Source organism: Crocodylus porosus, unplaced genomic scaffold (genome assembly GCF_001723895.1).
Source record: "Crocodylus porosus isolate Cpor-Errol unplaced genomic scaffold, CroPor_comp1, whole genome shotgun sequence".
In the NCBI taxonomy this organism is placed as follows: Eukaryota; Metazoa; Chordata; order Crocodylia; family Crocodylidae; genus Crocodylus; species Crocodylus porosus.
This window is the reverse complement of record NW_017728916.1, coordinates 26,994,698-27,011,323: the sequence shown is the minus strand read 5'-3', so window position 1 is coordinate 27,011,323 and position 16,626 is coordinate 26,994,698. Positions and strand designations below refer to the sequence as shown.

Below are 16,626 nucleotides of genomic sequence, written 5' to 3'. Positions count from 1 at the left end.
CAGGCTCAGGGGTGATCTGATGGCCACCTATAAGTTTATCAGGGGTGACCGCCAGTTTCTGGGGGAATGTTTGTTCACCAGAGCACCTCAAGGGCTGACAAGGTTGAACGGTTATAAAATACTACAAGACCATTTCAGGCTGGACATAAGGAAGAATTTCTTTACTGTCCGAGCCCCCAGCATCTGGAACAGCCTGCCATCGGAGGTGGTTCAAGCACCTACACTGAACACCTTTAAGAGTAAATTGGATGCTTATCTTGCTGGCCTTTGGGCAGGAGGCTGGATTTGATGATCTTCCGAGGTCCCTTCCAGCCCTAATGTCTATGAAATCTATGAAATCCCGGACTCTTTCCAGCGTATCCTATATTGGTGTCCAATCTCATCCTAGTAGCATGTTGCAAGTTAAACGGGGTACTATGCCCACCAGTAAGTCTCCCTGGTGTTCCATCACCCTGAGTCATACCCACTGGCAGTCGACTTGTTTGGTCTCCCCATAAAGACATGCCACCTTCACCAAGTCACCTCTACGATGTCGCTGATGGGTGATGAGATCCACCCTCACCAGGAACTAGGCACATCCTGAGTTCAGGGTAGCCTGAACAGGGCAATTTCCAATCCAAGCCTTAACTACGAGACATCCCCATATTGCACCCTCCCCTTCAGCAACGTAGCTGCAATCCATGGGCTCGCTGAGGTCTTGCTCTTTTTGCCCCTTAGCTGGTATTCTTGGTGAACTGTCTGGGTGCCATTGCTCTGAGTGACTACTCAGGCAATCGCTTGAGACGTGCCCAGTCTTCCCACAGTGGAAGCAAATTGTATCCCTTCTTACACCCCTGTAGGGGGGCGGTCTTCTCTCCAGCTCCCTGAGGGTTGGTGTTGATGGGCCAGGGCTCCGACTCTCCTGGCTATAGCCGAACAGTGACACTGCAAAGGCTTCTGCTGGTTTTAGAGCTTCTTTGCAGTTGTGTGGAGGATGTTGGCAGACCCATCTTTGCGTACGTTCCTCCAGGTCATTAAGAAACTGTTCTAGCAGTATTTGGTCAACCAGAGCATCTTAATTACATGACGTGGGGTTTACCCATTTATTAAAAAGATCCCACAGGAACTTCAGGAGGAGCCTGGGTCGTTTCTCCTGTGGTCCCTTCTTCACCCTGAACAGCCATCTATAGTGCTCCGGTTGATTTCTAGCCAGTACAGGATTGCTGCTTTCACCAAATCATAGTCGTGAGCCTTGTCCTTTGGGAGGGCCCAGTAACCTGCCTGGGCTTTACCTTCAACGAGGGTGCCAAGTTGACCGGCCCAGTATCCTTTACCAAGTCCTGTCATTATGGCGTGTCAATATAGGCCTTCAGATCATCTTCTCGCATCATCTTTGTCTTTTTAAATGCTGTGATGCAACCAATCCTGTTGTCGATCCATCATTTGCTGCTGGGTATCAAGGATCTGTGTCAGAGCCTGTAAATTCTGACCTAGCACGTCCGGAGGGGCCATGGCTGCGGGTTGCATGTTGGGATGCTCCTTGTGCACTGGGCTTTCTGTTTGATTCCCAGCCAATGCACCACTTTGTACCTGCCTTGCTTTGAATACCCATTCACGCGTTGCCCTAGCATGTGTGCCTGGTGGTGGGCACAGTGAAGGCTTGTGTGGCCACTGAGAGGGACCTCGATCACTCTGGAGAAAGCCTCTAAACTCATCTGCCATGACTTTGAATATATTTCTAGTGGAGGGGTCTTCCTCTGTAGGTCCCTTGAGGTCGGTCACTCCTCCTGGTGGATATTCGTGGGGCTCCACCTCCCCTGCACCCCATCCTGACGCCAACCTCCAGCAGGCCGCTTGATTTTAAGGCGCCTGTCCCTCTGGTGTAGATAACCTTCAGTTTTGATGTCCTCTTCAGGATTGGTTATTAAATTGCTTTCTTTGATAGGCTACAGGCCTACTGGATATGCCCCTCTTGTCTCTCTTCCCTGTTGTCTATGGCCACTTGCTGAGCCTTGTGATCACCCTGGTGGTGTGGTGTCGGTCAGATCCCCCTCAAGGCAGACCTAACCCCAGAGGCACTCAAAGAACAAAAAAGAAAAAAAGAAAAAAGCACAGACCACAACAGCAACACAAGACCGTATACAGGCTAATAGTGACTACGGAGAGAAAAGGATTCAACGAAAAGGATAAGAGGCCAGACAGTGATTAGGATCAACTGCTGCTTCTCTCTTTCTGCCCTATGGCTTGAGCCAGATGGCATCCCCCAATGCTGCTCCGCTCTGTGCCTTTGTTGGTGTATCTTCTGCCCTTCCCTGGGTCAGCCTCCTTCCATGGCTTGGTACCTCTGACAACCCGGAGTAGGAAGCCTCCGTCATCTCCGGGTCTGTTATGGCTCCTTCCGGCTTGAGGTCATCCTCTGGATTCAGGTGCTGCTCATAACCAGTGTGGGGTTTATTCTCTGTTGCTTGGGGTGCCTCTTCCCAAGCGTAATCTGCCCCTTCGCACTGGGGCTGCTTGCTGCCTATGCAGAGAGCCTCTGGTGCTGCTCTCTGGTCCAAATACTTTCTTTCAAGCTGGCACTGCCTGCCACCAGCATGGAGAGCCTCCACAGCCTCTCCCGCTCTTCCCCGTTTCTCTTTCAGTGTTCCCTTTTATCTTTGCTGGATGGTGATTGCTCCTGATGTCAAGTGTCGGCTCCAGCTGTATATAGGCATGGCGTGAGAACTGCGCGGGCTTTGTTCTTTGTTCCTTTGATGTCTGGTGTCTTGTGACCAGTAAGTGGTTTCTTTTCTCAGGGTTTTTTCCCTTGGTGTATGTAGCCCCCATCTCAGGGTCTTCAGCTCCCATGTGGCTGTGCACCTGGGACAACTTTAATTTTAATATTAATTTATATCGCATGTAACAGTAGTGATTTAAGATGTTTATTACCAGAAAGCAATGTAAAGATTTAGAAAAAGAACTGCAGACCTGTCTCCTAGGAGGTGGAAGTTCATGGCAGAAACTTATTATAGCAATTCCAGCAAACTACTATTTTTCAACTGTTTAATTTAATAAAGCTTAAACAGAGCTTGATTCCTGAATCATTTTTTCACTCTTAGGGGTAATGCATGTAGGTCAAGGTCAATTTATGGAGGGTGTATTACAGAAGTCTTGTATCACTAGGCCTCTCCGATTGGAAGATGTGTATGATCATAGTACGAAAAATGAGAATATATCTTGGGAAGGGGACTTTATACAGTACTAATATACACGCTGCTTTTCCTGTTATGATGAACTACCCAACATAATTCTTCTTGCAGATTCAGCGCCATCTTTCAAAACTATTTGACAACTTGGCTAAGATGAAATTTCAAGTGGACTCTGAGCAAAATCCAACCAAAACTGGATTGGGAATGTATAGTAAAGAGGAGGAGTATGTTGGCTTCAGTGATCCATGTGACTGTAGTGGACAGGTGAGGTGAAGGCACTCTGTTTTCAATTATGAAAATCAGAAGTCCAACTTCTACTTTTTATGCCATTCTTTTATTCCTGCTTGACAAGGGCACAAGTCCAACACAGCCTGCATACATGTCACTTAAATTATGATAATGGGCAGAAAACGTGTCTGTATAAAAATGACACTTCCTTGCTGCCCAGTGCTCCTCCTTGCTCTGTTTGTGTACTTTATGTCTATGTCTCTTCACATTAATGACCTCTATACATTTCTTGCTTCTCTTTTTGTTCATTCAGTGCTGCAGAGGCAGGTAAAAATGGAATATACCTGAACTGAAAACCAGTTTTTATTTTTCAATTTTGTAGAAAAAACTGGAAAATCTGAGGGGAAAAAATCCCCCCAAAAGCAATTTTAGTCTAAAATGAATTGACAATGCTTATATTGGCCTCAGGGCATATCTTAACATAAAATGTGTGTTGAAATAAAGTAGGATATACATTTTAAAGTAGAACAGTTAATCCAAAGTTCCTTTCTGTGTGGACATACTTAGTTCTGAATAAACATGCCCTTTTCTGTTTAATTTAATTGAAGTGGATAAACCTAGCTTGGAAAAACACACTTTTATTTAGGAATAAAAGAATACATACATGGATGTATTCCTTGGATACCCAAGTCTCATTTGTAAGTCTCCACATAGACCTGAAAATGGGAAAATATTGGCTCACGTTGCTTCTCAACAGAGTTTTCATGCTACTTCATTTTGAAATTTAGCAAAGTCTCAATTGCCTTATGAGTGCTTTGTTTAATTCTGGATGGAATCCTGTGAGCCTGTGCTAAAGCTAAGGCACTAAACTCAGGTAAGTTACATTCTCTAAAAGGAGACTTTGGGGCATGTTTTTAACACTGCAATTAAAGAAAATTCATGTATTCTTATATCTCTATTTATTGGAGGTGTCTAAGTAGAGCAAATAACTCTGGTGTTTAATAACTTCTCTAGGTTGAAGACTGGTTAAATCATGTGTTGGATAATATGAGGGCTACTGTGAGACATGAGATGACAGAAGCTGTGACTGCTTATGAAGAAAAACCAAGAGAACAGTGGCTCCTTGATTACCCAGCCCAGGTATCCTCTTTGACCAGCCCAGTAGGGAAAGCACCTTGTTGTGAGCTCTTCCTTTGCCCTCTACTAGTAAATCTGTTTTGTCAGTGAACAAGTAGAGAAGCTTTATGTGGTCTCTGCTCCTGGACTCTAGCTATGCTGTCCTAATGGATTGATTTCTCTTGATCTTAGTAAACTCCTGAATTGAAACTTAAGATAAAACACAGTCTTCTGATTCTGCAAACCCAATGAGTGTTATAACGAGGTGCCTAATTCTGTTATGAGGCAGAGTGGGTGCAGAGCAGTGAGCTGCAAGCTACAAGGCTGCAAGCTGCAAACTTGCCAAGTATGTAATGAAGAACCCCTGCCACAAAAGATAAAGGTAGTGGCTGCGGTGGGCAGAGCCAAAGGGGACTGTGAGCAGGGCTTCAGTACAGAGTAGGCAGTCTTGCCCAGGCAGGGGAACAAAGGCAAGCTTCTTGTAAAAGAGGGAAACTGGCCAAACCTAGGCCAAGCAGGTGGGGGGAGGGGGACGGGGGAGAGAGAGAGGCAGAGACACTGTGGCTTGGAGAGGAGAGACTCTGATGATAGGAAAGGAGGAAGTACACCCAGAAGGCTGAGGCCTGTTTATATTAACCTAGGGGGAGTCCAGAAGAGAGACTGCACCCAAAGCAGTGAGAATTGCTTATGTTAATCCGGGGGAGTCCTGGGGAGTGGAAGTGCCCATAGAATTGGGGGGATTTGGGAATGTTGATGTAGGCCCAGGAGAGCAGGAGCCATCCAAGGGCTGTTTATGTTGACACAAGAGGGGTTTGCTTTCTTTCCTTTTGTGCTCATTTGTTGGTAACACCCAGCAGACCAGAGTGGCTGTGAGGGGAGGTATGAAGGAGACCATACAGCAGAGTGTGCAGCATCCTGTGATTAATTTTTTCCTTCCCCCCTGTGTTTTTTTTGTTTTGTTTTGTTTGGGGGTTTTTTGTTGTTTTTTTTGTTTTGTTTTGTTTTGGGGGTTTTTTTGGTTTACCAATTCCTCATTCTTTCTCTTGTGAGTCTTAGAGAGGAAGATAGGCAGCTAGATGCTTTGTCTAGGCAGAGGCACAGATGGGGGGTGAGGCCCTGACTTATGCTGGGTGGACTACGATGCAACAGGGCTGGAGCCACAGCTAAGGCTACAGAGGGAATGTGGGGGCGTAAAGATCATCCTTGCACTACTCAGGTTGCTATCCAGAAGAAGTTGGGAGGCAAGGCACCCTCGCCTAAACTCTGGTCACCTAGAGGCAGCCTCCTAAATATCGTTCTAACTGTAACATCAAGGTGTGGTAGGCGAAAGAGAGAAGGGAGCCAGCTAAGGAGGCCAAGCAGGTGGACAGATGCTATACAGCCACCAGTGGGTGACACAACCACCCCTGGAGGTGCACCCTGCTACAGCCAGATATAGGTGGCTCAATGATTAGCAGGGTGGGGAAAAGGCACTTAAGGTGTCCCTTGAGTAAAATGAGGGCCTCCTCCCAATCTTATAATAAGTAAGTTCGAAGGTATGGCAGATGAATATGAGGTAATGCCCTGTTAAAGTGGAGTGCCAAACAGGCCTGAGTCAACTGTCAGAGGGCCTTGGAAATTGAGGCCTATTACAGTATATGATATGAATGTGTTTTATGACAGGAGGCTGTAAAATGAGGTTAGAATGCAGAGGCAGCAGTTCTACATATAGGTTATAGGGAACTTATTGGTTCAAGAACTGGATGATCGGATTTAGAGCTCATTAACTTTGGTAAGGTTAATATTATGTTGGCAATGAGAATAATTAGCATACCTAATGGAAGAATGGTAATTGTAGCAGGAAAAATGGCCAGAGGGAGTGAAATAAAACAGTTTTCCTCATCTTTCTTGTACTTATGCTGTCCTGTTAATTGCTTTTCCTGTTGCTCTTCTCTTTGGCATCCCATGACACATGAAAGACAGCTATTTTCTGATGGTGAGCTGCTATTGCTGGCTTTGTGCCAGATACCAGCATCAATTAACATATCATTAAGCATGAATTCTTTGCAGTTCTCTATCACAGTGACTATTTGTTGTTACCATTTTGAAAAATACCTTTAATTTTGTGTTCAAGCAGCACTTTTTTTCCTTTAATGATCCTGCCACATTAACAAGAGCATATAATGTCAAACACAGAACAGACTGTCATTTCTGGTTTCTGAAATGGATAATGAACTAAATCTCTTTTCCAAGGTGGCCTTAACCTGTACCCAGATCTGGTGGACCACAGAGGTTGGAATTGCCTTTGCCAGACTAGAAGAAGGTTATGAAAATGCAATGAAGGAATACTACAAGAAGCAAGTGACCCAGTTGAATACTCTCATCACCATGCTCATTGGTCATCTCTCCAAGGGTGACAGACAGAAAATCATGACCATATGTACCATTGATGTGCATGCTCGGGATGTAGTATCTAAGATGATAGCTCAAAAGGTTTGGCTCCATCCCGCATGGAATGACCCCTTTTAAGTTGCTGTCCTAGCAATGTCTAGTGCTTCAATAACAAACAGCCTGTTGAGTTAACAAAATATGGTCCAACACTGCCATCTTTAATCCTAATGCAAAATGGTATTGCACCCATAGCCATTCATATCCCAATCCTGCTCTATATAACAGACATTTCAGTTATGACTTGTTTCTCTTGAAACAGCAGAGATGGCTTTTCCTTTGGGGGTATAAATACATCGTTTTTGCGTGAGCTGCTAAAACCCTCACAATAAATCAGCAACTGTGCAGTGTGATGGACCTTAAAGCACCACAGGGCTTGTGTTCAGTCATCTGCTAATGCAAGTTAGAGGTTCAGTGAATGGTTTTGCCACTCTACCCCCCAGTGCTCAGCTTAGGCATGTGTTAATAGGCCAATAAAATGCATTTCTAATGGCTAATGGGTACTATCACATATTTACAGAGAAATGGAGTTTTTATCTTTGGAGGTTTCTTCCCACTGGAGAGGTACACAAGTAGATCTTAAAGTACAGCCAAGCTAAGTCTTCTATAATGTTTTGGGCCTGATCCAGAATCTATTGAAATCAGCGTGATGATCCCCATTGACTCCACTCGGTTTGGGATTGATCATCTTCCCTACACCCATTCTTCTCAAACAGTCAAATGGTTTCCCTCTTCAAATGTCTGCACTTCCCCAAATCCTAAAACTTGCCTTTCTTTCCCAGTATCAACTGGCACAATGTTGTGGGCTGGCTAGGTGGGGTGTTGGAAATGGCTGCCCTCTCTCCTTCCTCTTGCATTGTGCTTTCATGGGAACTTTAATGTTTAATTTTCTTCAGAAATGCTGACCAGGTAACATCCTATCAGTTTGTCCTGCTGCCCTCTCTCATACGTTTTGCTTCATGAGAACCTCTTTCTTGAACATCCCATCTATACCTTCTCTGTCACCTCTTCACGTGGCTTTCCATTCTGCTCTTTACACTTGAGAAGCCCTTCATCTCTGTGCAAGAGATATTGCTGGCTTTGATTTATATCCTTTTTCTTGAAGGAGAAACCTTCTTTCATTATAAAACACTGGGCCCAGTTATTTTTTGGTAAACAAAATTTTGGTTGAAGCCAGTGGGTTTACCATCCAAGTTGCATTTGAAGTTGCATCTCTGACCACCCCTGCTTGATAAATGCCCATGGATATCTACGTGTATTTACAGGTGGACAGTGCCCAGGCATTTATTTGGCTGTCACAGCTTCGGCACCGGTGGGCTGATGAAGAAAAGCACTGTTATGCAAACATATGTGATGCCCAGTTTCTTTATTCATATGAATACCTTGGTAATACTCCTCGCCTTGTAATCACTCCCCTGACAGACAGGTAGGTACCTAGATGGCCTATATGCCCTATCACAGGGTTGTTTCAGCTTCAGCACTCTCCCAAGTAGGGAAAAGAAACAACTGTCAGCTGCATACAAGTGTTCATGGACATGAATAACCCATGCCCCCAGCAGCGTGGGGGTGGGGCACGGCTGGACTGGCGGTGGCAGAAGCCTGGCAGCGGTGAGTAGGGAGCTCCCGCAGACACCGCCGGGGGTGTACTGACATGCTCAGGGTGTGCAAATGCACCCGCTTGGACTCCCTACACATCATCCCTGTTTATGGAGTTCTTTCTTTCCCTTCGTATCCCAGCTACCCACCAAAAAAACTCTAACTACCTTGTGGTAGGATTCATTGTAGAAGATATCTGGAGTATCTTTCCCTCTCTTCCCTCATTCTACTGTGCACCAGAGTGGGACTATTTTTGGAATCTGTCATGGTTATCACTAGGCCAAACAGAAGGGATCACTGGACAATGGACTGCTCCAAACCTGAGCTAGCAAATCAATAATACAAAGCACTAAAGAAGAAAATTTCTGGGACTTTTCCTTAGTTAAACTTGTGTGGCTCCACTGCTACCACTTTATGATGGGGTGGTGAACCACACGCATGACATCAGACAGCTTAATATTTAAAAGGAAAACCCTGCCCTTGACACTGAAAAAATTGGGATTCTAGGACCCCATATGAAAGACTCAGCAGACTAATAACTGTGAATCAGCAGATTTTTTGGTTTACAAACAGTCTGAATGCTCGTGTCTTGCTCAGCAGGCATTGATTCAGTCCAATTACCCCATAATCCATCAGTAGACCTTTGAATAAGGATCCAGTATGCATTGACCCTGATACATTAGCCCTCCTGATGGTATTGCCAGGTTCTTTCATGTAATTTGAGTGCATTTGGGCAGTCTGACTCCTTCAGCTCTTTTTGTTTCTCTCTTTTTTTTCTTTCTCGTTGCTGGAAGATGCTACATCACCCTTACCCAGTCTCTGCACCTGACCATGAGTGGCGCCCCTGCTGGGCCTGCAGGGACTGGTAAGACAGAGACCACCAAGGATTTGGGGCGAGCCCTTGGCATCATGGTATATGTGTTTAACTGCTCTGAACAGATGGATTACAAGGTATTGGTTCTGGTATAATCCAGGTTCATGTCATGTTATGGGAATAGACGGTGGGTGAGATAGATCTGAAACCTCTCTAAAATCTGAGGACTAAGAATAAATTAACTTCAAAATGAGGTACCTTGTTTATCTTCCACTCTTTAAATTCATGCTACATTTCTTTATGCCAAATTCTTACTCCTCTTCTGGGAGCTGTAAGCATGCACACTAAAATCTGAGAGGCAAAGTCAAACTTCTTGTTGTCTCTGGGGACCATTAGTCCTATGAGGCTGGCATCTTCTGATGGTATTGGCTACAAGGTCCTTTAGGTTGGCTCACCAGATAAAATAAAAAAAAATATATTGGACAGGTTTGGAAAAGAAACAGAGATTATTGTGGAAAATGTCCGAAGGTCTGTTTTTAATAGCCTCTTAAACCAAAATCCTGTTTCAAGGCATAATCATCAGCCTCCTGATAGTTTGCTACTGGGCTCTTTTATCCTGGCACAGTTTTTGAGTGAGAAATTAGCAGGCTTCATGGATTTGGCTACCTCAGATAGGAGGGAGAGCCTGCTCTCCCTAATTTCAGAAGGTCAACTGAGTGCAGAAGGCAACTGACACCACCTTCAGGTGCATGACCTTTTCAGCTTCTCATGGCTGCAGTGACTGGACTCTCTCAAAGTCATCCAATCTGCAGTTAAAGACTTTTTGAACCAGATCATCTGATTTTAAAATCCTCAAATTTATGTTTTTCCATGATTAAAATGAAACACCATATATATATGTGTGTGTGTGTGTGTGTGTGTGTGTGTGTGTGTGTATTAGGCCTGTGTGAAGCGGCTAGTATTCACTTTGAATTCAGATTCAGCCGATTCTAGGGAAAGTGATTCAATTCAGTGATTCAAATCACTGTTCCAAATCGATTCGATTTGGCTGCTGCCAAATCTCTGAATTACACAGGCCCCATCCCCCAACCACTCTCAATGCCTGCCCTGCCTTCCCTAGTTTCCGACTCTTTGGAAAAAAAGAAAAAAAAAAGCTCCCATTCACTGTCTCCTGCCCGGTGAGGAAGGGGGGAGGGTGATCCCTACTGCCCCTGACTGTGCCATGCCACGTGGGGGGCTCTGCTGTGAGCCCCCGCCCTCTCTCCTAGCCTCCTTCCCCCCATGGCTGCCCCAACTACCGCAGTTCCCAGCCCTTAAAAACAAAAACAAACAAGCCCCGACTCACTGGTTCCTGCCCAACAGTGGGGCAATCCCTACTGTCCTCCACTGCACCAGACTGCATGGGGGGCTCTTCCATGAGCCCCCCAAAATCACTGCAGCAGCTGGTGAGTCCACAGTTTTTGTTTATTTTTTTTTAAAAGGGCCAAGAGCTAGGGCAGGTGGGGCAGCCATGTGGGAGAGTGGGAGGAGCGGTCAGGGGGCTCATGGAAGAGCCCCCCATGCAGTATGGGTCAGTGGGAGGCAGTGGGGATCGCCCCTCCCGCCTGGCAGTACCAGATGAGTAGGGGCTTTTAAAAAAAATAATGAGCTGGGGTGGGTGGGGTAGCCATGGTGGGAGCACAGTAGGCGGGGGTCGGGGGGCACTCAGGGAGGGCTGGGAGAGCAGGCAGGGGATGGGGCCCTGGCAGGGGTCCCCCCATGGTCCCCTCCTCCAGCCTCCCCTCTCCCATCCCCTATTTACCATCTTGGAGTCCAGATCCAGCTCCCTCCTGCAGCCAGTGGGGACTGCCTGAATCTCTGAAGCTCTCTGAATCTTTTCTAAGTACATTTGGAGAGCTACGAATCAATTTGGACCTTTTATTTGTTCCCCAGATTCAATTCGGATTCACGGAGTTGACCACTGAATCGGGACAAATCTCCTCTGAATTGAATTAGCACCCGAAACTTTGCACAGCCCTAACTATATGTATTATATTATAGTTATATATATATTAGGGCTGTGCAAAGTTTCGGGTGCTAATTCAATATATATACGTGTGTGTGTGTATCAGTTTAAGACAATGTTTTATTGACATATTTACAATTTGATAGCAGTTTGGAAGTCTACCATTGCCCCGATCTTTATAACAAAATAAATTCTGAATACCTATATATTTTGGCATTTGATTTTTGGATTTTTTAATCATGGAGTATCAGAGCTCCCCCTGCCACCTTTGCTCACCAGGGTGCAGGTCCAGCTGTGGCTGGCCCCTCTGCTGCTTTGTGGCACTGAGTAACCTTGATATGTCAATGCCCTTCCCCTGCTCATGCTGTTGCCCTTCACTCCCAACCCATAGGTCCTTGGCCCTGCCAGTGCCCTGCAGTCCCAACCCCATCTCCCTGGGCCATGCTGACCCACAGTCTCCCACCCTCCAGTGCCCCTCACACCCCAACTCACAGTGCCCTGTCCACCCTAGTGTCCCTCACTCCACAAGCCACAACCCCCTTAGCCCTGCCAGTGCCTCTCACTCCTGACCTATAGCTCCCACCAGCCCTGGAACAGAGGGCCCTCAGTTGGCCCTGTCTCACCTGGACTGGAGTGTGGTGGCTCTAACTTGTGTGAGCAGTGGTGGAGTGAGTCCAGGCCAGACAGGGGCTGGAGAGAGGAAGAGCAGAGATCTGTGCTCCCCTTCGCCCTGGACTGGTTGGTGCATCTCTGCCATGCCAGGCCTTGTGGCCACATTTCCTTCCCCCTCCCCCAGCAGCATCTCCCTGTCGCCCTGCCCCTGAAAACATGAGCACCAGCCCCAGTGCTGCCACCCAGCTGTGCAGCTCCCCACCTATCCCAAAGCCACCCCTCTGCTCCCTTCTCCCACTGAAGGGGAAAGTGCCTCCCCCTGACTCCTCTGCCCTGCTGCAGCCCCAGAACCTGGACACCTTCCCCCAGTGCTGGCAGGCACCATGCCCTCCAACATGCCCATCAGCTCTACACACCCCTGCTGCGTGCACACACACACACACTTCTCCCCTACAGTCCCCAAGCCTGGCCTTCCAAACAGTGTCCCTCATAGACTTACCTGCATCCAGTTGCTGGGACTTCTCCCACCACCTGGCTGGCTGTATGCTGGTGCCCCCTGCCTCCATTTCACCCTCCCTTCACTACCCTCAGCCCCAAGCAGCTCTTTGTAGGCTAGAAGTCTGTCAGGCTGCAAAGGGAAACCTGCAGCTTCCCACTGTTTTCTCCTTTAAAGAGGAAAACGCACATTTTTTCTCCTTTAAAGGAGAAAATCCATGTTTTTCTTTAAATGTGAAAATCTTTGTTTTTCTACAGCAAATGGAAAACCCAGATCCCTGCTTATTAGAAACTGAAGTTTTTCAAGATATTCTGTCTGCATACATTTACAAACCAGAGAACTCCTGAAAGGGTAGCAAATATTTCATAGAAGCATCCATCTGCATCATGTTCCTTAGTGTATAGTACAGAAATTTTTAAGCAGGATTTGGCAGTTTGCTGAAGAGAAATAAAGTTCTGGCCAAGCACCCATTCTACCAAAACAATTTGACCTGATTCTCCCATATGTGGGCTTGTGAGCAAGTCTTATTCTCTTTCCTTAGAACCACTCTGAGTGATTTAGACTGTAAGGTGTCCCTCAACACTCACTTGCCATGCCTTGATGTTATTTATGTGTGGGAGGATGGCTGTTCTGGCTTCCACGTGTCTGATCTCATCACAGATCTAATGCAGGGCTCCAGTCTCCCCTGTACCCTGGTCCTTTCTTCTCAGGTTGATGTTCATTGTTCTCTGTAGATGGTGAGTGGAGACAGTCCAGCTTGCTCACTCTTGCTTTCTCTCTCCCTCTAAACCTCAGCTCAAGGTATCTCATCCTGGTTCCTCCTCACCTTGTCACTCTATGAAGATTCTCCTCAAATCAAAGAAGTGTTATGTCTCTGAGATCTCTTCGAGTTCTTCCCTTGTAGGGCCTGAGGCCTCTGTCACAGTCCCTAGTACCTCTCTCAGGTCTTTTCTCCCCCTTTCTGGGTCTGTTCTGCCATTAGCAGTGTACCTTTCCTTGGCTCTTCACTCATTGGCAAGATACCTAGGCTCTATTTTTTATGCTGGCAGCCTTAAGGTAGCCTCTGTATTGGCTTGCTGCAGCAACCAGTCCTCTTTCATTCATTCTCTTTCCCTCCTTGGTGGGCTGGCCCAACTGCTTCCCACGGGGATTCTTCCCTTTGATGACCAGTCTGGGCTTCTGCAAGGACTGGGTCTGTGTCCTTCCCCCTTTTTCCCAGTTACTTATCTCTCTCAGGCAAAAGGCTTGATTTCTTTCTTCAGGGCTTGTTTCATTCTCTGCAGCTTCTGAGAGTCTGGCATGCTGGGCTGTTCCTTCAGTTTCCTCCACCTTCCTGCTGCCTCCAGTCAGGTTTCTTCCTGGGAATGCTGAACTTCCCTCAACATCCTCTCTTTAAACTGCCCATCACCTGCTGCCGGCCAGTCAGGGCTGGTTCCCCAGAGCACAGCTTACTGTGCTTCTGGGATTGCTGGCAGCTGTGCTCTCCTGGCTGCCAGAGCCATGCTGTGTGTCTGGATCCAAACAGGTGAATTCCCCTGAGCGCTGAGCTGTTTCTGTGGGAGTGTGACAGGGGCTGGGACCTTGTCCCTGCCACGGGGCTCATATTACTGATGGATCTTGGATCCGACAGTGGCTGGTCTATTTGATTCAACTTTCTGCCTATCCTTAGAATGATAGAATCATAGAAAATGAGGGTTTGAAGGGGCCTCAGGAGGTCATCCAGTCCAAGCCCTTGCTTAAAGCAGAACCATCCCCACTTAGAACATCCCAGCCAAAATTTTGTCTGGCCAGGTCTTGAAAACTTTCAAGGATGGAAATTCCACAACCTCTGTGGGTAACCTGTTCCAGTGTTTTATTACCCTCCTATTAAGAAAATTCTTCCTAATATTTGCTGCAACTTGAGACCATTGTTACTTGTTCTGTCATCTGCCACCACTGAGAACAGTCTAGCTCCATCCTCTTTTGAACCTCCCATCAGGTAGTTAAAGGATGCTATTAAATCCCCGTTCTCTTTTTTTCTCCAAACTATAAATAAGCCCAGTTTCCTCAGCCTCTCCTCATAAATCATGTGCCCCAGCCCCCAAACCATTTTTATTACCCTCTGCTGGACTGTCTCCAAATTGCCCACATCCCTTCTGTATGGCATTGTTGGCAGCAGGACCGATGTTGGAGAGGAAGTGAGCTCCACAGTGCCGCTGCTCTACCCAGCTCCATGGGCCCCCCCCAAAGCACGGGGCCTAGGGCAGTCACCCCGATTCGTGTCCCCCACCGCCAGGATGGCCCTGCCTCTATGCCATCATTTAGGTCATTGGAGACATTCTACCAAGGAAAGGTGGATAGGAAAGGAAAGGTGGGGGTATGCCAGTCTATATTAAGAAAGAATCCACATCCTCATCAATTAGCAAAGAATCAGAGGAGGGGCACTCTGAAGTGCTTTCAGTTAGAATACAAGGCAGTCAAGGGGAAAGAGACTTAACAGTGGGGGTTTGCTACAGACCTCCCAACCAAGGGGATGAGCTAGACCAGGAATTCTTAAGTCAGCTCACAGAGGTAGTGAGGTCAAAGCATGTGGTCGTCATGGGGGACCTGAACTTTCCAGACATCTGGGAAGAGCAGTCAGCCAGGTCTGACCATTCACGTAAGTTCCTAGCCAGAATACAGGACCTCCATCTAACCCAGGAGGTGCACAGCCCCACCAGGGGAGATGCCTTGTTGGACCTGGTGCTGGCCATGGGTGACGACCTGGTGAGGGGGCTACGGGTGCTCGACCACCTGGACGACAGTGATCATCCCCTGCTGGAATTCACCATCTAGGCCAAGGTGGCAAAGGCATACAGTAAGGCAGCAGCTCTAGATTTCAGGAGGGCAGACTTCAATGAGGTAAGGAGAATAGTCAGGGAAGCCCTGAGGTCCCAGAAGGGAGGGGAGCCAGGTGTCCAAGGAGAGTGGTCGCTTCTTAAGGAGACGATCCTCCAAGCCCAAAGGGAGGTAATTCCAACAAGGATCAAAGGGGGCAGGAGGGCACAAAAGCCCCCATGGCTCACCAAAAGCATCCGGGAGTGTCTCCTAGGAAAAAGGGAGGCGTACACCCAATGGAAGGGAGGGGCCATCACCAGGGAGGACTATACTGCAGTTGCTTGGGGTTGCAGGGGGGCAGTGAGGAAGGCCAAGGCGGAGATGGAACTGGGACTAGCTTCCCAGATCAAGGACAACAAGAAGTCCTTTTTTAAATACATAGGGGGGCAAAAAGAAGGTTCCGGGTAATGTGGGGCCCCTGCAGGACACGTTAGGAAATTTGGTCGTCACACCAGATGACAAAGCCAACATATTTAACTATTTCTTTGCCTCCATTTTCCTAAGCAGGGACCGGAACAGATACCCCTGCTCTGGGTCCCCCTTAGATCCCAGGGGGAGCACACCTAGGCCAAGATTAGTAAGGGACTAGTTAGGGAACTTCTGGAAGGACTGGATGTATTCAGATCAGCTGGTCTGGTCGATCTCTACCCTAGAGTACTGAGGGAATTGGCTGAGGTCACTGCAGGACCCCTGGCACAGCTTTATGAGCACTCATGGTGCTCTGATGTGGTGCCAGAGGACTGGAAGAGGGCCAGCGTGGTTCCCATATTAAAAAAGGGGAGGAAAGAGGACCCAGGAAACTATAGGCCAGTTAGTCTTACCTCAATCCTGGGCAAGCTTTTTGAGAAAATTATTCTGGGGCATATCCACGAGGGGCCAGCAGGGCAGATTATGCTTAGGGGCAACCAACACGGGTCATTAATAGCAGGTCTTGTCAGACCAACCTGGTGGCCTTCTATGACCAGATCACCAAGTCCTTAGATGTAGGGGTGGCAGTGGACGTAGTCTTCCTGGACTTTCGGAAGGCCTTTGACACTGTCTCTCACCCCATTCTCATTAAGAAACTGGGGGACTGTGGTGTCGACACCCACACAGTCAATTGGGTCGCCAACTGGCTGGAGCTCTGCACCCAGTGAGTGGTGGTGGATGGCTGATTTTCAACTTGGAGGGATGTGGGCAGTGGGTTTCTGCAGGACTCGGTCCTCAGGCCCGCACTGTTCAACATCTTCATCAGTGACTTGGACAAGGGGGTAAAAAGCACCCTGTTCAAATTTGCTGATGACACTAAGATGGGGGACGTGGGCATGCT

The 16,626-nt window shown here is 47.3% G+C and overlaps 1 protein-coding gene across 1 annotated transcript in view; it reads left to right on the top strand.

Moving 5' to 3' along the window:
- Positions 1–16,626, top strand: part of DNAH9 (dynein axonemal heavy chain 9) — a 388,028-nt gene that overhangs the window by 32,161 nt on the left and 339,241 nt on the right. The window contains exons 7-11 of the mRNA XM_019536510.1: positions 3,279–3,431; positions 4,410–4,535; positions 6,744–6,983; positions 8,204–8,364; positions 9,329–9,485. Coding sequence (XP_019392055.1) covers positions 3,279–3,431; positions 4,410–4,535; positions 6,744–6,983; positions 8,204–8,364; positions 9,329–9,485 — 837 coding nt within the window. The remainder of the gene's footprint in view (positions 1–3,278; positions 3,432–4,409; positions 4,536–6,743; positions 6,984–8,203; positions 8,365–9,328; positions 9,486–16,626) is intronic.